The 27,680-nt window shown below is 48.0% G+C and overlaps 1 protein-coding gene across 1 annotated transcript; it reads left to right on the top strand.

The window, feature by feature from the left end:
- The first annotated feature begins 29 nt into the window (after positions 1–29).
- On the top strand, positions 30–23,669 carry LOC138359702 (calphotin-like). Its single transcript, XM_069319194.1, has 2 exons — positions 30–66; positions 20,875–23,669. Exons 1-2 carry the CDS (start codon positions 30–32, stop codon positions 23,667–23,669), a joined length of 2,832 nt encoding a protein of 943 aa, XP_069175295.1.
- Positions 23,670–27,680: the final 4,011 nt, after the last annotated feature.

Genomic DNA, 27,680 nt, shown 5'->3' with positions numbered 1-27,680 from the left:
ATGCATTAAATATCACCCAGAATGTCTATATGAGAGATCAAAGACTTAAGACGGGCAATGTTAAAGGTATAGGATATATTACGGGGTCTATCACGGGACAAGCGACGAGAAGGGACATCGCGAAAGCAATATTTATGGTCCACAAACATCGGGATATTTGACGAGGTGCAGGACTGTCAGCAGGATCTGGTCGGCCGAGTGGACAGCACACTGGACTTGTGATCCTGTGGTCCCGGGTTCGATCCCGGGCGCCAGCGAGAAACGATGGGCAGAGTTTCTTTCACCCTATGCCCCTGTTACCTAGCAGTAAATAGGTACCTGGGAGTTAGTCAGCTGTCACGGGCTGCTTCCTGGGGGTGGAGGCCTGGTCAAGGACCGGGCCGCAGGGACACTAAAGCCCCAAAATTGACTCAAGATAATTTCAAGATAAGGATAATGTAGTTCTGACAGTAAGGTTGGTTTCATTAAACACCCAAGCCACACACATTTGAGAAATAAAAAAATGACGTTTTGGACCATACGAGACCCTTAATATTGGTTCAGGATGGACCAAAACGTCGCTTCCTTTATTTTCAGATGTGTGGGTTCAGTGTCTAAATTTTCAGTCACATTATTTAGGTCTGCATGTTCCATTAAGTGTGTGAAAGTTTGGACGATTTCCAAGATATTTCCCCACCCTAGATAACGTGGTTAGTGCACAGGATGCAGCACAAGGTTCATGGTGCAGCTAGAACGAGAATTCAGCTGGAACTCAATCAAGTTAGGTGTCACTGATTAGGTTGTCATCACTTGTCTAGATACTGAACGACAGCAACTTACAGTATCATAAGTTATATAGTCAATAAAGCCTTACTAAGTAATTATCAAAAGACGGCACCAAACTGGGAAGGCTATGTAGCACCATCAAATGTGTGGAATAATCAGAGGGCGCTAAATATCACTAAGTATGCCAATACGAGAACAGAAACACATAAGGTGAACGATATTAAAAGAATACGATTCACCAAGAATTCTATCGAGGGACAAGCGACCGCGGGGGACGGTCGGAAAGCAAGACACACGCTTGTCCTGGAAGTCAGGACAGCCAACAAGGATATGCACGACTGTAAGAGGAACAATGCAATTTAGACAATAAGGAGCAGGGCGGCGTTCCAGTAAGTGACCGTGAGTTACGCATGTATGGCTAATACTCAATCTTGCCAGAGCCATTTCCCATCACCGGTTATGGTGGTAGAAGGAAGGCCATGGGGGGGGGGGACACACTACACTTAAGAGTACACAGTTTGTTACCAACAACAGAAGACCAACAACCCTGCCAACAGGCAAGGATGGAGGAATGAATAACTGGGTAAAAGTTGGAATAAGGTATACCTTTACAGGAGGTGGGACAAGAGTGGATTGCTTCCCTAACAGCAGCATCTGCACGCTCATTTAAAGAAACATCAATATGGCTGGACACCCAGCAAAACTCTACTGATTTAAATTTACTGGAGATAAGAAACAGTCAATGTTAAATCTCGACGACCACCGGATGGATTGGATTAAAGGACCCGAGAGCCATGAGGCACTACGAGAGTCAACTACAACCCCAAAGGAGGATTGATAACGATAAAGCAGGAGACAAAGAGCATAGAGAATAGCATAAAGTTCTGCTGTGAAGATGTTAGTCTCCAGAGGAAGGCGACACATGTAAGTGTGGTCAGGAAAAACAAGAGTAGCCTACACCGTCCACAGACTTAGACCCATCGGTGAAGATAGAAATGGAGCGGGAGTGTGAAGAAAAGTGTTCAAGGAAAAGACGTTTCAGAACCATAGGAGGGATAAAAGCTTTAGTCATCTGGGTCAAGGATGTACAAAATTTTGGAAGGGGGACTCTCTACAGGGGCAAGGAAATAAGGCCTGGAAATGGTTGCGATACTGAGGAAAGTGAGAAGGACGAGGAGACGAAGAGCGCAACACACGAGCATAAGAGAGGCTAGCGAAAGGGGGAAGACTGCAAACTTGGCGCCTAGCCTCAGGAAAACACAAACGTTGCCAGTGCTTCAAGTTAAGGATGGATGCCTCAAGCTTGTAATGTATACACACGCGGGAGAAGGTAGAGTGGGCCTCACCGCGATTGAGGCAGCGAGCCGGGAAAGAAGAGCACTCTCACTTAAGAGTGACCTTTGTCCCCACACATGGAGGTAGAGAGAGACAGTACTGGAGCATCCGAGGGCACTATGTCCGATCTTCCAGCATTTATTACAAAGCTGAGGAAGGGAATGTACTCACGAGCGGAGCACCTATGCACCAGCAAGAATAAGAGGGTGGAAGTGTCTGACAATCAAAGGTAGTCTTCACAACCCAAAGGGACAGATGGCGATGGTCACGAGGGGGTCAAGTGAGCGTGTCTACCTGGAGAACAGAATGGCCTTGGGCCTCGAGGATATGTTTAATATCCTCGTGGCAGTCCTTGAAGTTCCTAATAGCGGTTGCAACATGGTGTGGGCGGAGAACAGTGCCAACACTGGCATTTAACCGAGCGTTCTTGGCGACCCGAACAGGGTCTCCCCAATGTAGGACAAAGCGGCCAAGCAGGTAGCTGCATCCTGAGGAGCAGCAGCAACGACACTCATACCGGGTTGGGTGGGGTTAAAAGTAACAGAGGCATCTACTGAATCAATAAGGTGCCTAATGGAGGGAGAAATCGTCAGGAGTAGAATCTAAATGATGGAGGTCAAAGTACTTAGTCCATGTAGCAAGACCAAACAAGGCATGGTACGAATTAGTATGGGAAGGGAGCGTGCGAGAGCGGCTGTGGTGGTGAGTAGGGGTGGTGAGAACCCCTAGAGAAGGGTCATAAGGTACAGTAGTCACAATGAGAGATGGAGCCGTGCTAGGGGACGAGGTGGTCACCACAGGGGGCTTGCAGCGCGACCCTATCACAGAGGAGTTGGGGAGTAGTCCAGTCTGGGCCCAATGAAGTGGGAGCTACAGAGCCCGGTCTTCCAGAGCAGTCCGACTCAGGGGCCTGGTCACCCACCCCATGAGCCTGGGTAAGAGAGGTCGTGTTGTCATTCATGCAGCAGTCGTTATAAAAGTTTGGGGCCTGGAACCAAAGGATACCGCCTACCAGGGCAGCCAGGGAGGCTGAGCACGGGCCAGTGCAGGAAAGGTGCGTCGTCCCCAGCTGTGGCCCCCCTTTTAACAGGGGATTCCTACTGCATCGTTCATTCTCCCACACTGGTGCAAAGACCTCAGTTACCCCTATGGCCCCAGCCTGGACACCCAGCCATCCACTCAGGGCGGCCCCTCACGGGCGAGCCTTCCAGCAGGTGGTCCGATGGCTCACAAGACTAGTACATAATGCCCATCTGCACGTACAACAGCCAAAGAGGGGCAGGAAAGGGGGCAAAGGCAACCCTCACTGGTTCCAGGGAGGTGTAGGTAAGCCCCTCACCATGACAAGGAGACACCACGGAGGGGAAGCCTTACTGAGCTTGGGGATAGCTAACGAGTGGTGCAGCCATCTTGCATGGTGCAACAGGGAAGCGAGGTGAAACAGTAAATATATAATACGTGACCTGAGCACCAAGGGTGTAATCCTGGTCAACTCGCCCCTGATGACCTCATATAAACTCTGGGAAGAAACTAATCAGGAGAGGTTATACAGATGCTACCCTCTGATTGGTTTCAAATAGAGGTTATAGTTGATGCTCTTGAGTTCAGCTGGCTCGAGTCATGAGCGTCCCAAAGCATTTTTTAAGCACGTCATCTACCGAAGCGAGACATGTGCACACACCACTGCACATGTCAGTGGTAGGTTGACCAGGGCCCGGCACAACCTGGATGGTGCAGGTCACTGAGACGACGAAGGGTCCAGGGCATGACCCAGGGTCATGGTGGGCAGCCATAGTCCGGTTTAGACAAGACAAGGAAGGAGCGTAAACACAGATGTGACTGTCTTTGGTTTGGTTTCCCGAGGCCTGGTCAGGGACCAGGCCTCCAGGACGTTGATTCCCAAAATCAACGCAAGGTAGTGCAAGGTAGGTGTTAGGCTTATCGCTTAACAACCTCTGGAAGGTTATAAGGGAAACAACAGCTTACTAACCAACCAGTAAGAATACTTTAGTCCTGAACATTGTCCAGGAATAATGTATACTAACAGTGCATATATATATACCGAAAACCGGGGTATACTTCTCAGCGTATATATATATAACCCAGTGTCTACCAGCAACCCAGGAAATATAGGACTATACTAAGTTAAGAGGTAAGTGATATAGGAGAGCCAAGACAAGCGTTAAAGATCAATCATAAGAGCTTAGTATTATTCCTATATACAAGAGGGCCCAGATACACTATACTCGGTTTCTTAATTAAATGAACAACGGAGCCAAGGCAATGCATTAGGACAGATATCATCTCCCAAATGCAATTGAAAATACATAGAAAATCTACAAGGTGCACAGAGGAATGTGGCCGAGCATCTCGTAGTGAATACTGTCAGGGTCCGCTGCCGTGGAGTTGTAGGGAGCGGGGAGGACAAGGTGGACTCAGAAAGGATGATGAGATTGTTGTTAAGGAGTTGAAGGCGAGTATGAAAGTCCAAGAGGTGAGAGTCACTATGGGACTTATGAAAGGCAGGAGAGATGAAAACGGGATATAACGGTTGAAAAGTGTGAACTCCGATCATTCACAACCACCATTGGATCAGCAATAATAGAATTACGGAAATGGAAAACAGACGCTATATCAGGAGTAATTTTATCAGCAATCTTACAAATCTTCCAGACTTGGGAGAGAGGAGTATTAAAATTAATAGTGGAAACATCAGATCTCCAATACTCATGGTTAGCTAGACAAATGGTCCTACAGATCACCACCCTGGCCATTCTAAACTATATAAATGGCTCCGAAGTCTGGTCTCTCCCGTGTTTTATCAAGGCTGCGTGCATACTGTTACCTATCGTTCGTTACGGCTCGAAACCCTAACAGCATGGACCTTAATTATCTAGGGCTACTACAACTGCTGTTCTCAAGAGCGGGTCACCAGTGTAACCCCATGATAAATACAACGCAACGTTATAATTTTCTCCCTTAGGACTGAAGAAATAGACATATAACTCTATATATGTATATTAACAATATAATCAATATTATATCAAGTACAGATGGACCACTATTAAAGTAAAAATCAAAATACTGTCTCTCCCAGAATAAAAATCTACTAATGACACAACAACAAGTAAACAGACTTAACTTCCCACAGATGTTATCTCTCCTGCTCCGTAACAGCTACTGACTACTCGGCTGTCGCTACCCATAATCCTCTCCCCCTCTGCCTCATCCAGGATGAGGGATGGAAAATACAGACTTTTTAATATTTAAAACTAATTGAACAACCACTTGTTCTCAAAACACATAAGAATGCAAATTAAATATAATAGTTACTTTCAAAATATATAAGTTACAATGCCACCTGCTTAATTACAGTAAATTAATAATTATATTTAAATTAAAGGTGACATCTGGAACTCCCATAACTGAACAGGTCCAGCAATTCTAATTTCCCGAATCTAACAGGTATTAGACGTGTGAAGAGCAACCGCGCTCCTGTCCCCACTGACGCTGCCACACCACACGATAATTTACAAAAATATAATGTGTACATATACAGGTAATAATATAATGGAACAAAATAAGTTTATTTAAATTTATATACGTATTCAGCTAGGAGTACGTAACACTTACCGTGTACAGTGCAAGCACAATCCGAAATCCAGCAAGGAATAAGGCACACACATTGTGCCTCCTGTAGTCACCTAGTTGTGCTTGTGGGGGGGTTGAGCTCTGGCTCTTTGGTCCCTATGGCGCGACCGAGACAAACGAGTGTCAAAGATTGACCCCAAAAGCTTAGCAGAATCTTTGTACACAAGGGGGATGACCATAAAGTGACAAAGAGGGACGAAGAACACACTGCTATGTGCCACAAGAGGCATGGGGCCGAATGAAGTGGAGGGGAACCATCTAGTAACACCAGATAGAAACAAGGAAGGAAAGTGTCAGAGGAAAGTTCTGACAGGCAGGGAAAAGCAGCAAAAGATATCCAGTCCATCTTAGCAAATCTCCACATGGAAAAAAACTGCATTAAAATGTGATGAAACGCCTCTTTTGGCAGGTCCTTGATGGTGCCCTGTTATTAAGAATATGGATAGCTCCACCTACCTTGACTCAGATGAGGCCCTTGAGAGTCACTGTAACCTTAACAGAAACCAGAGACCAACACCTGGTCCTCCTCTATAGATATAGAGGAGGACCACCTCTATAGAGCTGTCGATACTAGATTACTCAGACCAAGAAGTAGTCACAAGAAAGGTAGAACAAGAGAGACAACAGCAAGGTAAACACCAAACAGAAAATGAGACCCTGAAACGATTCACCTGGCAGGTGGCTCACCCTCTAGTACCACCCATGGAAGGATACCCAACGAAAGCACAGTGCAGACCACTGGGCATACAGGTGAATAACGTACCATACCAAACAAACAGTAATAGAAGAGAACCAACACAGCACGACACTATACAGGAACTGAATGGTATCGTATCCCCCCCCCCCCCAAGACCAACAGGAATTAGAACCATACCAGCTGGGAAGAACCAGACTAACTGGGTAGAACCAGAACTCCAGCCAGTCAACGGCAGAAAACGAGGAAGGGGAAACTCAGATAACACCAGAAGGAAAGGCCCCCAAAAGGAACAATCAACAGCAGGGAAAGGGAGAGACTCGAGGGGTAGAGCCAGGGACTGGACCAACATTGAAGCTGCGGCGGCAGGAGGAAGCTTTCCCTCAGGAAAGCAAGACACCAACCTTCCACATTGTCCAGACTCATGGGCTGGTTACTTGCCACAAGAGTCCCAGATGATGAAGGAGTGAAGTATCAAAATTCAGGCAATGTCTCTGAACACTGTCCCACAGCAGCGACAGGGACTGTGGGTGAGCCGTCTTGTGCAATTATCAAAGGAAGGCACCAAGCTGGGAAGACTATGTACCTATGTCCTACAATGTGCTTATTCCCCGTGTTCAAGTGGCGCTTTATTACTACATATTACGAGTGACCTCGAAAGATCACTTATCACCCCATTAGTTAATTCTGTTTAGAAGCCAATAGGAGTAACTTTCTAGTTAATATTATGTGCTATTTCTATGGAATACATTTATTAGCCACTTGCCAATACCTACCTCTTCCTATATGCCACCTCTAAATTTGTAATACATAATCTTCACAGCAGGTGACAGATTTGGTCAGGAGACAGCCATGTCGCTGGGCTCACACTATGATGTAGGCAGAGTACCATCTTGTGCTGTGGCACTACATCTTGTAAGGCATTACTGAAGCAATACTGAGATGTCAATGTTCTTCTAAAACAAAGATTCCCACATTTATATCATTCACCCTATTCCAACCACGTTCTCACCTGTAGACCCCAGCAACTACGTTCTCACCTGTGGACCCTAGCAACCACGTTCTCACCTGTGGACCCCAGCAACTACGTTCTCACCTGTGGACCCCAGCAACCACGTTCTCACCTGTGGACCCCAGCAACCACGTTCTCACCTGTGCACCCCAGCAACAACGTTCTCACCTGTGGACAACAGAACAGATCAAGTCAGCAACACTGACAGTAACCAACACCGAGACAAACACACATTCACATGTCACAAGCCCACCATTACCATTCTCAGTTAAAAAGTTGCATGTATATGGTAACAGGAGACATTCAACTCAGCACTTATAAGTGGTTCCTATTTTGTTAAGAGTACAATACATTACAAAGTAGTAGTCCCATGGGACTACTACTTGGACCCTGTCATGACCTCATGATCTACAGCCAACCAAAGCCTGGCCAATTTTCAATAAGTGTCTAGGGTAAGTTTAAAAGGCTGGTTAAAACAGCACCAGTTTACTGGGACATATAAACAGGTCACCGTAACACACTGAGAACTCATTCACTATATACAACTGATATACACTAGTATACAACTGATACTTTTGTTACCTATCGTTCGTTACGGCTCGTGACCCTACAGCAGCCAAGCTTTAATTACGTCTAGGGATACGAGAAAACTGCTGTTCTCAAGAGCGGGTCACCAGTATAACCCCTTGATAAGTAATGAGCACATAAATAAAAATCTTCCTTTAGGACTGAAGAATAGATACAAAATATTATATAGATATATATTCAAGACAGTATAATATAAAAACACAGATGGTAAAGTTAACTTATACAACAAACCAAAAGTATTGTCATATCACTTAATATAACATAATAAAATATGGCACAACATGAATGTACAGACTTATCTCCCACATGTTACTCCTTCGAGTCCTGTTCAGCTACTGACTCTCGCTCTGGCGCTAACCAAATTCTCACCTCCCGTCTGCCTCATCCCAGGATGAGGGATGGAAACTAAGGACTTTTTAATATTTAAAACTAATTGAACAACCACTCGTTCTCAAAACACACAAGAATGCAAATTACAGATAATAGTTACTTACAAAATATATAAGTACAATGCCACCTGTTTAATTACAGTAAATAAATACTTATATAAACTTAATAAAAGTGACATCTGGAACTCCCAAACTGAACAGGTCCAGCTTTCCCGAATCTAACAGGTACTAGACGTGTGTAAAGCAACCGCGCTCCTGTCTCCACTGACGCTGCCACACCACACGATAATTTACTAAAACACAATGTGTGTACATATACAGGCAATGATATAATAAAATAAAACCAGTTATTTTAAATTTATATACGTATTCTGCTAGGAGTACGTAACACTTCCACCTCCAAGAAAAAAATGCAATAGATTGAAGATCAATGGCATTTTTTCAAAGTAAAATGTATGACACTTGAGATTTATGGTATTGATTACACCAAACATGTAAAAGTAATTAGAACACATTTCTGGACAAAAATGAAAACACTCCAAATATAGTCTAACAGGAAACTCAGAAATTTCAGTCTTATGACTATGTTCTACATATGTGTCACTGGAGTATGCAAATTTATCTCTCCAAGGTACTATCTCATTTATTTCACTTTGTTTCAGATCATATTTCACACTCCTATCTACAACAGGATCATTATTAGCATGAATAGAATTGTCAATAAAGGTAGCTGCATTCACACAGTTATCATGGCAATTTAGCTTTTCATTTGTTTCTACTATTTCTCTAAGATCAGTTCCGTATTTCCATGTGATTCCTTTTTCACATGGTGAAGTTTTCCAAGACAGACTCCATTTTCCATTACTCCCTTTTTCTGGAGCTGAACTGCTTAAGTGAAACTGACTGGATGTTGAGTAGATTTGGGACTTCTCCTGGGTATGCTCTGACACAGACATCTGCTCTTCATCACTCTGGATCCTCTGTGGAACACATACTCTCGCCCAATGTATACTAAAATTAGAGAAATTAGCATTAAACCTCACAATTATGCATAAGACTTTCCCATTCATAGAACCTTCCGAAACACAAGACACCGACTTAGCAAACCGTTGACCTTCAAACCAAGAAATACAACCCAAGATAAGTGCAAAGACTACCTGATCGAACTGACTCAGATGATCCATAAGGAACACAGAAATCCATTGCCTCATAACTCTGTCATAACGATCAGTGAAAGAAAACAGGCATATGCCTAGGCACCATATCTCAATCATAACTCTCAAGACAAGTTCACACCTCCTGATGGTGAACTTGAACACCACACACACTTTCATCAACCGTCTAGTCTGCCAAAAGACTAAATAAAACATGCCGAAAACTTTACAACCCTCACCATCACTTCCCAAGTGATTTATGTCTGATGACAACCAATCAACCAAGAGGTTTAAGGGTCTTAACATCTTGAAGATGAACAGCAGGTTACCTGGGAAACACCCAAGGACAATCTGAAACCCTTCACAATGATTAACTCTAGGTAGGATAACCTTATCCCCCAACTTGAAATACACACCTGGAGCCTCAAACATCTGCTCCCCAGTATGATTTAATCCTTCACCCACACTATGACTCTGAAAATCAACTCCAATATGACTCTGAAAGTCAACACCACACTTAAGTGGAACATACACTTTTATCACTCGTGCATCAAAATTAACTGGATCTGAATATAGAGACACTGCTCTAGCATAACTCACCACTTCCTCAGAACTGGATGCACAACCTACTTGAGTAAACTCTCTCTGCTCCACCACAAGGCTTGACAAAGATGTCCCACAGTCCATTACTTCACAAGAAAATGGCTCCTGCAGAATAAAAGTAGATTTCAACATCCTACACACACTCTGACTCAATGTACACAATGAGAAATACTTACTCCACATGGAATAAGAATCACAACCTACAAAACTCCGCAACTTAGATCCAAATGCTACTTTACCACTCTTAATGATTTTACCAAAATTTCCTCCCATGACTTCTGGAGCTGCTTGGAGTACTGTCTGCTCACAATCAATAATAACACTACTAAGCTGGGTCACATCCTCACAGACAACTGAAGAGGGAGGCTCAATGGGTCTCCATCTACTCAACAGAAGCTGATCCTCTGGCTGCTTTCCCACACTCTCCAAAACTGGATCTACAGTACAGACTGTCTCCTTGCTTCTCTCTGAAATCTTAGGGTCAGTTCTACTCAATGCACATAAATGAAGGGAATCTGAAACGAGCGGGCAAGTAACAGGTAGTTTGACCTCCTCCCCTATTATATCACCTTGACTAGGGTGAGGCGGGGCCTCTACAACGGACTTACTCTCGACAACTGATTCTAAACTTGGAGTGAGCGGGAATACTTCTGCCAACCCGACATCTTGTCCTAAACCATTCACTTGGCTGGAATACAGAGTCGTGGCTTTTAAGTTTCTCTCAACTCCTGGCACAACGTTCGTAGTGAGCGGGCAAGACAATGGTACATGGACATCCTTTCCCAATTTATTGGAATAAAGCAGAGTCATAGTATCAGGCTTACTCTCAACAACTAAATCGGCCACACAGGAATCTGGAACAACCACATCCCACTTCTCCACTGAAGGGGTACTGGTTACTGGAACAAATGCTTGAGTAACAACATCAGAACTGACAACTGGATTTATAATAGTACTGACATCAGCACAGGTAGAATGGACAAAACCATCTTCTACAACAGGTTCATTCATAGAACTAACTTCAGCACAGGCAGAATAAACATGGTCTGCAACTGGCTGTTTACACAAACGGGGATCAATCTCACCCACAACATGGTTTATGGCCACATCATTACCCAATATAACATCCACACCTGGGATGGGCAACTGTGTACTAACACCCACAGTGCATAAACTTGGTGTAATGGTGGATCTGAAATTAATGTCTATTAGAGGTACAGTTTTACATCCTGCAACACTCTGAAGAACAACAAACTTTCCAGTATCTCTCTTTTCAACATCAGAAAGAATACTGGATGAAATTATGGTTTGGGAAGCACCTGTATCACGAAGAATAACCACTGGCTTCCACTTCCCATTAATACACAAAACTTCACCTGAAGACATATATGGTGAATACTGTTTCACCCAATTGGGGTTTACAGTTACATGTTTATTAGTAAGTTTATTTTGCACACCTCTGCAATAAATGAGACCAGTTGGTCGTAACTCAGGGTGCAATATAAAACATGAATTAATTCCATGGCCTTTTCTCTTACAATGGGAACAAGACCTTACAGTGGACACACCTGTGGAACCAACTGTAGGTTTAGAAATAACCTTATTATTATTTGACATTCCTGACAATGAAGTAGCAGGGTTAGGTTTTGTAAGAGAAGAGCTCATGGGAGTAACTGGAGCACTAGGACGGGATGGATTCTGATAAGGAGTTCGGTGAGCATTATAATTTACTCTACGACTAGACTTAGGTGAAGTGGCCGTAAACTGGGCCTTAGTCAACAACTCATGCTCATCCGCGAGCTTTGACAGCTCATAAATGTCTGTTACATTCTTTTGTTCTGCCATAAAAGTAGACAACTGGTCTGGGAGACATGACAATACTTCTTCCATTATAAGAAGATTCTTTAGAGCATCAAAGTCAGTGACTGAAAGTGACTTTAACCATCTGTTGCAAAAATTCGTCTTCTGACGAGTAAAATCTGCTATTGTCTGATCACTTATCCTCCTTAGGTTTCTAAACTTTTGCCTGTGTGCCTCTGGATTTAACTGATACGCATTTAAGATGCTTTTCTTTACAAATTCATAATCAAAGCTATGAGCGTCAGGTAGGGATGTAAAAACCTCCTGACTACGCCCCTTAAATTGAGACTGCATAATGGCTACCCACTGATCCCTTGGCCAGTTCATACTGATGGCAATTTTATAAAAATGGGCAAAGAAAACCTCAGGATCCTCCTCATTGAACTTGGGTAACTCTATATACTTATGCGTCCTTATGGGATTAATATCACTATTTATTGAAACATTACTAGTATTTCCATGCCCAGCTGCCATACGCTGTGATTCAAGCCTGAAGTTAGTGTCAGCCATTTGTTGTTGAATCTCTAATTGTTGCCTTTTTGTGGCTTCTATTTGCAACTGTGCCTCAATTTCTAAACGTCTAGTCTCAAGCTCCCTCTGCTGAGCTTCAGCCTCTAATATTTGCTGTTCTTTTTGAGCTTCAAGTTCTAATATTCTCTGTTCTTTTTGAGCTTCAAGCTCTAATTGTTTCTGTTCCTTTTGAGCTTCAAACTCTCTTTGACGAGCTTCAGCCTCTAATATTTTCTGTTCTTTTTGAGCTTCAAGCTTAGCATTGGCTATTTGCGCTTCTAACTCAAGACGCTTTAACGTCATCTGATCACTCGACTCCTCTTTTAACTCTTCTAGAATTTCTTCCTCTAACTCTCCATTCTCAACAAAATGTGTCACAATGACTTTCAATATTTGGGCTTTAACCATTCTATTGTTGGCGGTCAAATCCAACTGATTTGCCATTTGTATTAACTCAGTCTTTTTAAGGCTCTGAATCCTTTCAAAGTCTGGGTGAGCCACCAACGCTGCAACTTTCTCCTCCATCGTTACTAACACTTGGCACTTGATTCACAACAATAATTAAAAACAATGGCACTGCACTACACTTCACTGTAAAATTGTCACCACACTGAAAATTCGCTTGGCCTCACTGCACAAACAAAATATATAGGATGACTTACCTCAAAATCGTGAAACGTTGTTACTTGACACACAGGAAAGCTTGCTTGGCACATGGAATAGTTCTTAAGAAACACACAGACACTTGACACAATGGTACCTAGGAAGGCAAGGTTAGATTAGCATAATTAAGGTTAAGTGGGAACAATATATCCCGGACAGGCCCCCATAACTCTTTGTTACCTATCGTTCGTTACGGCTCGTGACCCTACAGCAGCCAAGCTTTAATTACGTCTAGGGATACGAGAAAACTGCTGTTCTCAAGAGCGGGTCACCAGTATAACCCCTTGATAAGTAATGAGCACATAAATAAAAATCTTCCTTTAGGACTGAAGAATAGATACAAAATATTATATAGATATATATTCAAGACAGTATAATATAAAAACACAGATGGTAAAGTTAACTTATACAACAAACCAAAAGTATTGTCATATCACTTAATATAACATAATAAAATATGGCACAACATGAATGTACAGACTTATCTCCCACATGTTACTCCTTCGAGTCCTGTTCAGCTATTGACTCTCGCTTTGGCGCTACCCAAATTCTCACCTCCCGTCTGCCTCATCCCAGGATGAGGGATGGAAACTAAGGACTTTTTAGTATTTAAAACTAATTGAACAACCACTCGTTCTCAAAACACACAAGAATGCAAATTACAGATAATAGTTACTTACAAAATATATAAGTACAATGCCACCTGTTTAATTACAGTAAATAAATACTTATATAAACTTAATGAAAGTGACATCTGGAACTCCCAAACTGAACAGGTCCAGCTTTCCCGAATCTAACAGGTACTAGGCGTGTGTAAAGCAACCGCGCTCCTGTCTCCACTGACGCTGCCACACCACACGATAATTTACTAAAACACAATGTGTGTACATATACAGGCAATGATATAATAAAATAAAACCAGTTATTTTAAATTTATATACGTATTCTGCTAGGAGTACGTAACAACTTTCATGAAAGTATCAGTTGTATGTATCAGAAAATACTTTGATGAAAGTATCGGTTGTATACACTGGTATTCAACTGATACTATCATCAAAACAAGAGTTTCATCACACAGCTCAACTGTGTGATGAAGTTTATTGATATATCATCAATGAACTTCAAGAACTTAAACACAGCTATCACATCAGTAACAGCTAATACTTAGAACTAGCCGCCACCAGGCTCCAACCCGGCGCAGTGGTACACTAACCTAAGTAACAGTATGGAGGTGTGATAAGTAAATAGTGGGTGAGGAATCTGTCATGTACTGAAACACAATAATAATAATAATCTATGATCCTCAGTTACCCAAAATCACCTGCCACCTGACCTACTGATATATCTGTTAGCCTGATACATTTACAACAGCATTAGTCTTATAATATATATACCTTAGTAATAAATAAAAACAAAATATGCAGAAGAGGAGCCACAATAACGTGGCTGAAATACGTTGACCAAACCCCACACTAGAAATTGAAGAGACGACGACGTTTCGGTCCGTCCTGGACCATTCTCAAGTAGATTGTGATCAGACTTGAGAATGGTCCACGACGGACCGAAACGTCGTCGTCTCTTCACTTTCTAGTGTGTGGTCTGGTCAACAACAGCAAAATATAGTACAACCCAAGGCCTGGACTTCTCACGTCCGTCTCTCTGGGAAATCAGGGGAGTAGTGACTTGCCAACGGCCATGCTGGCTGAGAATGACTGTGTTCCCAACAGGACAAGTCACTCCAATCTTCCTCCTTCGCATAACAGCAGCTCAAAACATAAATATTTACATCTAGTTCATACTGTACCTAATTAGATATATACATAATACCATACAATATATATATACACAAAACCTCAAGATACATACGAATATATAACAATATGTGCTAAACACATAAGAGAGTCAGTTCTATGTACATCTGGCAATACTAGCTGAAGACGATTCACAAGGGTCAGGGGGAGGGGGGGGTTATGGGAGGAGTTCCAGCAATTACCGGTCGATCGATCGTTTACGACTTAAAGTACCGTATGTTCCCATACCTCAATTATATAGGTGTATGAACAACCATAAGCTTCTGCTATTCCAGAAAAGATTACTAATACAAGAGTAAGCTAAGCAAGTGATGTGACTAATAGTTTAGCCCGTCCTCCAAAAATGGGGAGGTAAATGTAACAGCACAAGTAAGTGCAATTATGTACTATTCATAGCAGTCAGGAATTGTACTTATTTTCACTTAGTATTAAACCGTACTGTCAAATATATTGTGAACATTTGAGTTTACCTTAAAAGCTGAATAGAAAACCATGCTGTTACGGACCCGAGCCCAGCGTCGTAACACGGAGCTGTGACGACCACGCCATCTGTGAGTCGGCTCCCGAAACCCCCTCCAAATGGACGGCGCCATCTAGTGAGGATAGGATATACCAGCCACAGGGGCTGGTTTCCCGTCTTGATCAGCTAGTAACGTAGCCGCTGCTGACCTCTGGTGAGGTGACGCTTAGACAGCAACGCCATCTATGGAGTGGATAGGTGGGCGTTTGTGTCTAAGCCTGTAAGTGAAGTGTCCTAGGGTGTCCCTAGTACTGATGACGTGTCTGATTACAGAGTCGACCTGGGACTGCTGGATTGGACGATGGAGAGTCTACCCAAGGCAGCCTAAGTCTCTCCACGTGTTTGCTGTAGAAGCTGTGAGTCACCCACCCGGATGAACACTGTTGTGTTAGCCTGCCTGTGACGTGGCAGAACCTGGAATTGTCGTACCCGGGGCTGACTGGTGGAGAAGACTAGCCACTGGGGTGTTGTGGCGAGGAGAGTGATCAGTGGAATCACACGAGGCTCCTGCCTAGGGCTCGCAACCCTAGTATCGGTCGTGGAGTGGCCTACGCAGCAGAGCTGATTGGAACCTGCCAGCTACAGGCTGGATTTGTGGTTGAAGGCCTCCACGACGGTGCACCCAGTGGGACTGTGATTTGGCTGGCCTGTGGCCAGGGTAGACTCGCCTAGGGAATCTAAGGATTCATCGTGAGGCCACAAGAAGAGAACCAGGGCTACTCGTCTTGAGCACCGTGAAACATCCTGAGTCTTCGGAAGAAGAAGAAGTTATTGTACATAAGTGTGGTCATAGTAACCGCGTGTGATGGTTTATATATTTATTTATGGTGGTGGTGTAATAATATATTTAAGTTTAGTGCCTTTGTATCTCTTCCCCTTTAATTTACTTGCTTTACGGAACACACCCCTTGAAAGCCACTACTAACTTGGGGCCGGATACCCAAACTCTAATAACATCGGAGAAGAACCCCAGTTGCGACCCAATAGGGCCGTAACACATGCCCTAACCTAACCTAACCTTCTTAGTGTTTGAAGATGTGCCTTTTATTGCTACTTAATTACAATTAGTACTTGACCTATAGCTATATTGATATTACAGTTTTATAAAACTAATAAAACAAAATTAAAATAGTTCAATAAATTGTAAAGTAACTCAGGATATTTTCAAATTTTGTATAAAATCTCTATTGTTTAATAAAACTGAAAGAAATTCATGATAGTTAAACCTTGTGTAAAGCAAATTGAACTTGAGAACTTCATCCTAAAATTCTGAGTGTCTTAACAAAAAACGAGGAGAATAAATGGAGAGGTAAATGTAACAGCCCCATAAGTGCAATTATGTACTATGTATGACAGTAAGGAAATATACTTATTACACTCAATATTAAACCGTACTGTCAATTCGGAGGATGGGTTGCATAGTTTGACAGCAATATACACTTACACCATATATTTACACTGGTGTATGTGTGGTCATAACAGACCCCATGGGCTTTGGAGTCCCATTTGGAGTCTCCATACTTTGGAGTTCCCTTGGAACCCTGTTGGGAACCATTTTTTCTAAAGCATTGTCCACTGCATTACCAGGTGATTCCTGAATGCCTTTTATCAATACCAGCGTTCAGTTCAACCACTTGGAGTAGGCGGTAGAGCGACGGTCTCACTTCTTGCAGGTCGGCGTTCAATCCCCGACCGTCCAAGTGGTTGGGCACCATTCCTTTCCCCCGTCCCATCCCAAATCCTTATCCTGACCCCTTCCGAGTGCTATACAGTCGTAATGACTTGGCGTTTTCCCTTGATAGTTCACTCCTCTCTACGTCTTCAAGATCACGAGACAAAATAACGCATCAGGTGACCCCACAAGATACAGCTCTTCATATCCACCTAAACTTATTCATGTCTACCCTCGGCATGGAACAATCCACTCACCACTGATGAGTGGATGAGTTATACACTCACCATAACTATGAGTAAACAGTAGGGAAGGAAACCAAGGAAGTGTTCTAGGAATTGATGCTTCAAGCACTTGGTCAATTGACTTAGTATTGTAATCTTAAGATATTATGACACACAGTGATAGGAACAGTGTTCTCACACACAGTGATGGGGACAGTGTCCTCACACACAGTGATGGGGACAGTGTCCTCAGACACAGTGATGTGGACAGTGTCCTCAGACACAGTGATGGGACAGTGTCCTCAGACACACACAGTTGTCAACCCGGTCGATGTTGTTGTAGAATGATTAGGATGGTCTGGAGTTTACTCGGTAGTGGGCAGGAATTGGAGTACCAAACGTCCACTGCTTTTCCTTAGTTTTATTATAAATATATATATATCTTGTACACGGGCCAGGATCTAGAAGCTAGTGTGTGAGGGAGCGCGTGTGGACGCTCTGATGCCCAGGTTGTGTCAGAAGGTCTGAGGGCTGCAGGCGCAGGGCAGATTGCATTCAAATCTGCTGACGACGTTGTTGATACCTATTAAGTTGTTTAGCTTAAGAGGGTATTAGGTCACCCTATGTGTATGTCCATGGCGACTAACTGGCGTCCAACACCGTGATGGGGACAGTGTCCTCAGACACAGTGATGGGACAGTGTCCTCACACACAGTGATGGGACAGTGTCCTCAGACACACACAGTGATGGGACAGTGTCCTCAGACACAGTGATGGGATAGTGTCCTCACACACAGTGATGGGACAGTGTCCTCAGACACACACAGTGATGGGACAGTGTCCTCAGATACACACAGTGATGGGACAGTGTCCTCAGACACACAGTGATGGGACAGTGTCCTCAGACACAGTGATGGGATAGAGTCCTCACACATAGTGATGGGACAGTGTCCTCAGACACACACAGTGATGGGACAGTGTCCTCAGATACACACAGTGATGGGACAGTGTCCTCAGACACAGTGATGGGACAGTGTCCTCAGACACACACAGTGATGGGACAGTGTCCTCAGACACAGTGATGGGACAGTGTCCTCAGACACAGTGATGGGACAGTGTCCTCACACACAGTGATGGGACAGTGTCCTCAGACACACACAGTGATGGGACAGTGTCCTCAGACACAGTGATGGGACAGTGTCCTCAGACACAGTGATGGGACAGTGTCCTCAGACACAGTGATGGGACAGTGTCCTCAGACACAGTGATGGGACAGTGTCCTCAGACACACACAGTGATGGGACAGTGTCCTCAGACACACACCGTGATGGGACAGTGTCCTCAGACACAGTGATGGGACAGTGTCCTCAGACACACACAGGGATGGGCAGTGTCCTCAGACACAGTGATGGGACAGTGTCCTCAGACACAGTGATGGGGCAGTGTCCTCAGACACAGTGATGGGACAGTTTCCTCAGACACAGTGATGGGGCAGTGTCCTCACACACAGTGATGGGACAGTGTCCTCACACACAGTGATGGGGCAGTGTCCTCGCACAGTGATGGGGACAGTGTCCTCAGACACAGTGATGGGGCAGTGTCCTCACACACAGTGATGGGACAGTTTCCTCACACACAGTGATGGGGCAGTGTCCTCACACACAGTGATGGGACAGTGTCCTCACACACAGTGATGGGACAGTGCTCTCAGACACAGTGATGGGGCAGTATCCTTAGACACAGTGATGGGACAGCTTCCTCAGACACAGTGATGGGGCAGTGTCCTCACACACAGTTATGGGGCAGTGTCCTCAGACAGTGATGGGGCAGTGTCCTCAGACAGTACACCAACACTCCACAACTCCACCAGATGAAATATATCTTCAAGCCAGATGCTATTGATAAAGTTATCAAACGCCTGACCATAATTTTGTTCTTAAGAATGGCTCGATAAGTTAGTACCCGCATTGGGTCTTAAGAACAGCTTTAGGAAGGGAGTCAAGGGCTCGCCAGAGAGGGTGTGAGGGCCCGGGCCCACTTGAGGGTCGTTACTGTCCCCTTGTTCAGTGGTCGTAATTCAGATATTCCTTCCTTGTTGAGGGGTTCAGATGCTGGCAATTTGATCTACATTGTTTTCTAGTGGTCGTGATGTGTGGTACTGTCTCTCTCTCTCTCTCTCTCTCTCTCTCTCTCTCTCTCTCTCTCTCTCTCTCTCTCTCTCTCTCTCTCTCTCCCTCTCCCTCTCTCTCTCTCTCTCTCTCTCTCTCTCTCTCTCTCTCTCTCTCTCTCTCTCTCTCTCGCTCACTGTCGCTCCAAGAAAGTTGCATGCAACTTGGGACACAAAAGTGGCTCCAGCGCCTTGTATGCAGAGTTTTGCCTTCGTGTAAATCCCGGCAAAGTCCGCCAGCATAAAGAACCAAAAACTTGGGTGCGCGCGTTATATGTAAAACTGTGCGGCCCAAGTTGTCGCGGGCGCGTTGCTTCTCTGATGACCAGGGAGGCGTAGGCCCATCCTTGTTGGGCGGTGGTTGTAGGCCGGGGGTTATAGGCCGGGGGTTGTAGGCCGGGGGTTGTAGCCCGGGGGTTGTAGGCCGGTGGTTGTAGGCCGGGGGTTGTAGGCCGGGGGTTGTAGCCCGGGGGTTGTAGGCCGGGGGTTGTAGGCCGGGGGTTGTAACCCGGGGGTTGTAGGCCGGTGGTTGTAGGCCGGGGGTTGTAGGCCGGGGGTTGTAGGCCGGGGGTTGTAGCCCGGGGGTTGTAGGACGGTGGTTGTATAGGGCGGTGGTTGTAGGACCAGCGCTGACAAGATCGACTGTTGCAGAATTCCTAGATCTCTAGTATAGCGGCGACGGCCAGGATTTGCGCGCGGAAAACACGATGACGTAATCGGTGGGCACACGTGTCACATCCAATAAAAAAAACGTGATAAATGATGACGTCATGTCAGTAGCCAATAGCAAGGTGGCAAATTTTGAAAGCGTATCAGAATACGGTTGAGGTGTTAGTGACCCTCGAGGCGGCAGAGGAGGAGGGTGCTTTCGAGAGCTCTGATTATCTGCGATCTCCTTTATTCAGGCTAGCGACTTGCAGAGCCGGTTGTCAAACCAGCTGAGAGGGGCCGGCTGTCAAAGCAGCTGAGAGGGGCCGGCTGTCAAACCAGCTGAGAGGGGCCGGCTGTCAAAGCAGCTGAGAGGGGCCGGCTGTCAAACCAGCTGAGAGGGGCCGGCTGTCAAACCAGCTGAGAGGGGCCGGCTGTCAAAGCAGCTGAGAGGGGCCGGCTGTCAAAGCAGCTGAGAGGGGCCGGCTGTCAAACCAGCTGGGACAGGATGACCTCAGTTACTGTTATTGCTGTTATTTGTTATTTGTTATTGTTATGGCTTGTTGCTTTAACTGCTCCAATATTGTTATTGTCCTTGTTTTGGTGAGCGGCCCCTGTGAGCGCGGCCCCTGTGAGCGCGGCCCCTGTGAGCGCGGCCCCTGTGAGCGCGGCCCCTGTGAGCGCGGCCCCTGTGAGCGCGGCCCCTGTGAGCGCGGCCCCTGTGAGCGCGGCCCCTGTGAGCGCGGCCCCTGTGAGCGCGGCCCTTGTGAGCGCGGCCCCTGTGAGCGCGGCCCCTGTGAGCGCGGCCCCTGTGAGCGCGGCCCCTGTGAGCGCGGCCCCTGTGAGCGCGGCCCTTGTGAGCGCGGCCCCTGTGAGCGCGGCCCTTGTGAGCGCGGCCCCTGTGAGCGCGGCCCTTGTGAGCGCGGCCCCTGTGAGCGCGGCCCTTGTGAGCGCGGCCCCTGTGAGCGCGGCCCCTGTGAGCGCGGCCCCTGTGAGCGCGGCCCCTGTGAGCGCGGCCGCTGTGAGCGCGGCCCTTGTGAGCGCTGACCCTGTGAGCGCAGCCCCTGTGAGCGCGGCCCCTGTGAGCGCTGACCCTGTGAGCACGGCCCCTGTGAGCGCGGCCACTGTGAGCGCGGCCCCTGTGAGCGCGGCCCCTGTGAGCGCGGCCCCTGTGAGCGCGGCGCCTGTGAGCGCGGCCCCTGTGAGCGCGGCCCCTGTGAGCGCGGCGCCTGTGAGCGCGGCCCCTGTGAGCGCGGCCCTTGTGAGCGCTGACCCTGTGAGCGCGGCCCCTGTGAGCGCTGACCCTGTGAGCACGGCCCCTGTGAGCGCGGCCACTGTGAGAGCGGCCCCTGTGAGCGCGGCCACTGTGAGCGCGGCCCCTGTGAGCGCGGCCACTGTGAGCGCGGCCCCTGTGAGCGCGGCCACTGTGAGCGCGGCCCCTGTGAGCACGGCCCCTGTGAGCGCGGCCCCAGTGAGCGCGGCCACTGTGAGAGCGGCCCCTGTGAGCGCGGCCCCTGTGAGCGTAGTCACTGTGAGCGCGGCCGCTGTGAGCGCGGCCACTGTGAGCGTGGCCCCTGTGAGCGCGGCCCCTGTGAGCACTGACCCTGTGAGCGCTGACCCTGTGAGCACTGACCCTGTGAGCGCTAACCCTGTGAGCGCTGACCCTGTAAGCACTGACCCAGTGAGCGCTGACCCTGTAAGCACTGACCCTGTGAGCGCTGACCCTGTAAGCACTGACCCTGTGAGCGCTGACCCTGTGAGCGCTGACCCTGTGAGCGCTGACCCTGTGAGCACTGACCCTGTGAGCGCTGACCCTGTGAGCGCTGACCCTGTGAGCACTGACCCTGTGAGCACTGACCCTGTGAGCGCTGACCCTGTGAGCGCTGACCCTGTGAGCACTGACCCATTGAGCGCTGACCCAGTGAGCGCTGACCCAGTGAGCGCTGACCCAGTGAGTGCTGACCCAGTGAGCGCTGACCCAGTGAGCGCTGACCCAGTGAGCGCTGACCCAGTGAGTGCTGACCCAGTGAGCGCTGACCCAGTGAGCGCGGCCCCTGTGAGCGCTGACCCTGTGAGCGCTGACCCTGTGAGCGCTGACCCAGTGAGCGCTGACCCAGTGAGCGCTGACCCAGTGAGCGCTGACCCAGTGAGCGCTGACCCAGTGAGTGCTGACCCAGTGAGCGCTGACCCAGTGAGCGCGGCCCCTGTGAGCGCTGACCCTGTGAGCGCTGACCCAGTGAGCGCTGACCCAGTGAGTGCTGACCCAGTGAGCGCTGACCCAGTGAGCGCTGACCCAGTGAGCGCTGACCCAGTGAGTGCTGACCCAGTGAGCGCTGACCCAGTGAGCGCGGCCCCTGTGAGCGCTGACCCAGTGAGCGCTGACCCTGTGAGCGCTGACCCAGTGAGCGCTGACCCTGTGAGCGCTGACCCAGTGAGCGCTGACCCTGTGAGCGCTGACCCTGTGAGCACTGACCCAGTGAGCGCTGACCCAGTGAGCGCTGACCCAGTGAGCGCTGACCCAGTGAGCGCTGACCCAGTGAGCGCTGACCCAGTGAGCGCGGACCCAGTGAGCGCTGACCCAGTGAGCGCTGACCCAGTGAGCGCTGACCCAGTGAGCGCTGACCCAGTGAGCGCTGACCCAGTGAGCGCGGACCCAGTGAGCGCTGACCCTGTGAGCGCGGACCCAGTGAGCGCTGACCCAGTGAGCGCGGACCCAGTGAGCGCTGACCCAGTGAGCGCTGACCCAGTGAGCGCTGACCCAGTGAGCGCTGACCCAGTGAGCGCTGACCCAGTGAGCGCGGACCCAGTGAGCGCTGACCCAGTGAGCGCTGACCCAGTGAGCGCTGACCCAGTGAGCGCTGACCCAGTGAGCGCTGACCCAGTGAGCGCGGACCCAGTGAGCGCTGACCCTGTGAGCGCTGACCCAGTGAGCGCTGACCCAGTGAGCGCGGACCCAGTGAGCGCTGACCCTGTGAGCGCTGACCCTGTGAGCGCTGACCCAGTGAGCGCTGACCTTGTGAGCGCTGACCCAGTGAGCGCTGACCCTGTGAGCGCTGACCCAGTGAGCGCGGACCCAGTGAGCGCTGACCCTGTGAGCGCTGACCCTGTGAGCGCTGACCCAGTGAGCGCTGACCCAGTGAGCGCGGACCCAGTGAGCGCTGACCCTGTGAGCGCTGACCCTGTGAGCGCTGACCCAGTGAGCGCTGACCCTGTGAGCGCTGACCCAGTGAGCGCTGACCCTGTGAGCGCTGACCCAGTGAGCGCTGACCCAGTGAGCGCTGACCCAGTGAGCGCTGACCCAGTGAGCGCTGACCCTGTGAGCGCTGACCCAGTGAGCGCTGACCCAGTGAGCGCTGACCCAGTGAGCGCTGACCCAGTGAGCGCGGACTCCGTGTGCACATAGCCTCCGTGTGCACGTAGCCTCCGTGTGCACATAGCCTCCGTGTGCACATAGCCCCGTGTTAACGTAGCCTCCGTGTGCACATAGCCTCCGTGTGCACGTAGCCTCCGTGTGCACATAGCCTCCGTGTGCACATAGCCCCGTGTTAACGTAGCCTCCGTGTGCACATAGCCCCGTGTGCACATAGCCCCGTGTGCACATAGCCCCGTGTGCACATAGCCCCGTGTTAACGTAGCCTCCGTGTGCACATAGCCCCGTGTTAACGTAGCCTCCGTGTGCACATAGCCCCGTGTTCACGTAGCCTCCGTGTGCACATAGCCCCGTGTTCACGTAGCCTCCGTGTGCACATAGCCCCGTGTTCACGTAGCCTCCGTGTGCACGTAGCCCCGTGTGCACGTAGCCTCCGTGTGCACATAGCCCCGTGTGCACATAGCCCCGTGTACACGTAGCCTCCGTGTGCACATAGCCCCGTGTGCACATAGCCCCGTGTGCACATAGCCCCGTGTACACGTAGCCTCCGTGTGCACATAGCCCCGTGTACACGTAGCCTCCGTGTGCACATAGCTCCATGTGCACATCCCATCCCTAATCCTTATCCTGACCCCTTCCCAGTGCTATACAGTCGTAGTGGCTTGGCGCTTTCCCCCTGATAATTCCCTTCCCTGCCGTCGGAAAGCGTGGTTCCACTACAAGGCATCGCAGTGCTATCCCTTTAAGTGTCTAGGGAGCAAGGCTTTGCAATATTTCCCCTTCAACTATCCAGGGAGCGACGCATCGCAATACCTTCACTTTAAACATAGAGCGAGTTGCAATCGTGATCGACTATGTTTCATTGCATAAAATCGAGTGCAAGCTGCTAGCAACAACAGCAGGCCCACACAGCGAGGAAAGATGGTGCATTTATTTGCACCAAAGGATCAAGCTAAACAAATCATACCAAATATTAATACCAGTAATTCAATTATTATTGCAATTAGCATTGTGTTTATTAATTCTTCTATTAGGATTAGGATTATTTTTTGTTTACATATCACATGGTAATTTAGTGTTCCATTTCATGTTAATTTTTGTTTTTCATTTCATTGCATTTCTCTGCAATTTTTTTACAGCTATGTGATTTTTTCAAAATTAATGCATGCTATTTGACGACTGTTGGTCATTCACAATATCATCAGAGGTAATTATGATATAGATCTCAACCGTATTAGTCGATTGGATGTTAGCTCTTGGGCCCCAGACCATGCCGTGCACCCCAGCCATGTACAGCAAGTGACGGCATCGACACATGCTTGTTTACAGATCAGAAATTTTAATTAATTTTGCTTCTCTTCTCACCACTCTACCTACTCACTCTCACCCTGCCCACTCTCATTCTCCCTACTGACTCTCACAAGCCCAACTCATTCCTCAGATGGCCAAAGTGGTTAGGCAGTGTTCGCTCACGCTGTCCTCGTGTCCCAGCACCTTGTCCTCGTATCCCAGCACATTTGGTTCGTGTCCCAGCACCTTGGGCCTTATCCCAGGTCCTTGGCCTCGTATCCCAGCACCTTTTCCTCGTCCTAACTCCTTGGCCTCATATCCCAGCTCCTTGGCCTCATATCCCAGCACCTTGGCCTCATATTCCAGCTCCTTGGCCTCGTATCCCAGCACCTTGGCCTCATATCCCAGCTCCTTGGCCTCATATCCCAGCACCTTGGCCTCATATCCCAGCACCTTGGCCTCATATCCCAGCACCTTGGCCTCGTATCCCAGCACCTTGGCCTCATATCCCAGCACCTTGGCCTCATATCCCAGCACCTTGGCCTCATATCCCAGCACCTTGGCCTCATATCCCAGCACCTTGGCCTTATCCCAGCACCTTGGCCTTATCCCAGCACCTTGGCCTCGTATCCCAGCATCTTGGCCTCATATTCCAGCTCCTTGGCCTCGTATCCCAGCACCTTGGCCTCATATCCCAGCTCCTTGGCCTCATATCCCAGCACCTTGGCCTCGTATCCCAGCACCTTGGCCTCATATCCCAGCACCTTGGCCTCGTATCCCAGCACCTTGGCCTCGTATCCCAGCACCTTGGCCTCATATCCCAGCTCCTTGGCCTCATATCCCAGCACCCTGGCCTCATATCCCAGCTCCTTGGCCTCATATCCCAGCACCTTGGCCTCATATCCCAGCTCCTTGGCCTCATATTCCAGCTCCTTGGCCTCATATCCCATCACCTTGGCCTCATATCCCAGCTCCTTGGCCTCCCTCATATCCCAGCACCTTGGCCTCGTATCCCAGCACCTTGGCCTCATATCATATCACCTTGGCCCCATATCCCAGCTCCTTGGCCTCATATCCAAGCACCTTGGCCTCGTATCCCAGCACCTTGGCCTCATATCCCATCACCTTGGCCTCATATCCCAGCTCCTTGTCCTCATATCCCATCACCTTGGCCTCATATCCCAGCTCCTTGTCCTCATATCCCAGCACCTTGGCCTTGTAGAGGATGTAAAGGCTCTAGGTGTACTCATGTCGGAAGACCTTACCTTTAAAGAACACAATAAAGTAGCCGTCACAACTGCAAGAAAAATGACAGGTTGGATAACAAGAACTTTTCACACTAGAGATGCTATACCGATGATGATAATTTTCAAAACGCTTGTGCTCTCTAGAGTGGAGTACTGCTGCACAATGACAGCACCTTTCAAAGCTGGAGATATTGCTGACCTGGAGAGCGTGCAGAGATCCTTTACTGCTAGAATCCACTCAGTAAAACATCTAAATTACTGGGACCGACTAAAGAGCCTAAATCTGTACTCCCTTGAGCGCAGGCGGGAGAGATACATAATAATTTACACGTGGAAAATAATTGAGGGGCTGGTCCCAACCTGCACACAGAAATAACATCACATGAGACCAGAAGATATGGCAGGATGTACAGAATACCCCCGTTGAAAAGCAGAGGTGCAACAGGTACTCTGAGAGAGAACTCTATCAACATCAGAGGCCCGAGACTGTTCAACACGCCTCCGCTACACATAAGGGGCATAACTGGCCGACCCCTCACAGTGTTCAAGAGAGAACTATCAACATCAGAGGCCCGAGACTGTTCAACACGCTTCCACTACACATAAGGGGCATAACTGGCCGACCCCTCACAGTGTTCAAGAGAGAACTGGATAAGCACCTCGAAAGGATACCTGATCAACCAGGCTGTGACTCATACGTCAGGCTGCGAGTAGCCGCGTCTAACAGCCTGGTTGATCAGTCCAGCAAACAGGCGGCCTGGTCGACGACCGGGCCGCGGGGACACTAAGCCCCGGAAGCACCTCAAGGTAACCTCAAGGTAAGGTAGGTCGTATCCAAGCACCTTTGCCTCATATCCCATCACCTTGGCCTCATATCCCAGCTCCTTGGCCTCATATCCCAGCTCCTTGGCCTCATATCCCAGCTCCTTGGCCTCATATCCCAGCTCCTTGGCCTCATATCCCAGCACCTTGGCCTCATATCCCAGCACCTTGGCCTCATATCCCAGCTCCTTGGCCTGATATCCCAGCTCCTTGGCCTCATATCCCAGCACCTTGGCCTCATATCCCAGCTCCTTGGCCTCATATCCCAGCTCCTTGGCCTCATATCCCTGCACCTTAGCATCGTATAACGTATAAATCTCTTCTCAAAAGGAACACATTCCTTTAGGGAAAACATTCCCGCTTAAATTATATAAACACACTAATTAATTCTACCATAGACACTCCACAATTCCACAAAGGCATGAACAATGTCTCTTGTGTTTTGCTTCTCGAGAACCTTACAAAAAACAGGTCGCTTTAATAAATTATGTTCGCCTCATGACAAAGTGAAAACTCTTGTTTTAGTTTCCTAAAAGAACGAAGTTGGGGAGTTTGCTCCCGTTTTCTTTGGAATCTTGTTGGTTAAACTCGTCCAGGAAAAATCCGGATAACAGCTCGTATCCGTCAGGGTAAAAACTCGGCTTAACGTGTGGCCTCTCTCCACACCGAGCTCACCCCCTCTCTC

This window comes from Procambarus clarkii, chromosome 8 (assembly GCF_040958095.1).
Source record: "Procambarus clarkii isolate CNS0578487 chromosome 8, FALCON_Pclarkii_2.0, whole genome shotgun sequence".
Lineage (NCBI taxonomy): Eukaryota > Metazoa > Arthropoda > Malacostraca > Decapoda > Cambaridae > Procambarus > Procambarus clarkii.
The sequence above is the reverse complement of the archived record's forward strand: the minus strand, read 5'-3'. Positions and strand labels throughout refer to the sequence as shown.

Bases quoted from the DNA above. Each gene is read 5' to 3' on its own strand.
- LOC138359702 (XM_069319194.1), top strand. From the start codon at position 30: ATGAGAGATCAAAGACTTAAGACGGGCAATGTTAAAG. The intron at 67-20,874 runs GTATAGGATATA...TGTTTTGGTGAG, and splicing joins TAAGACGGGCAATGTTAAAG to CGGCCCCTGTGAGCGCGGCC.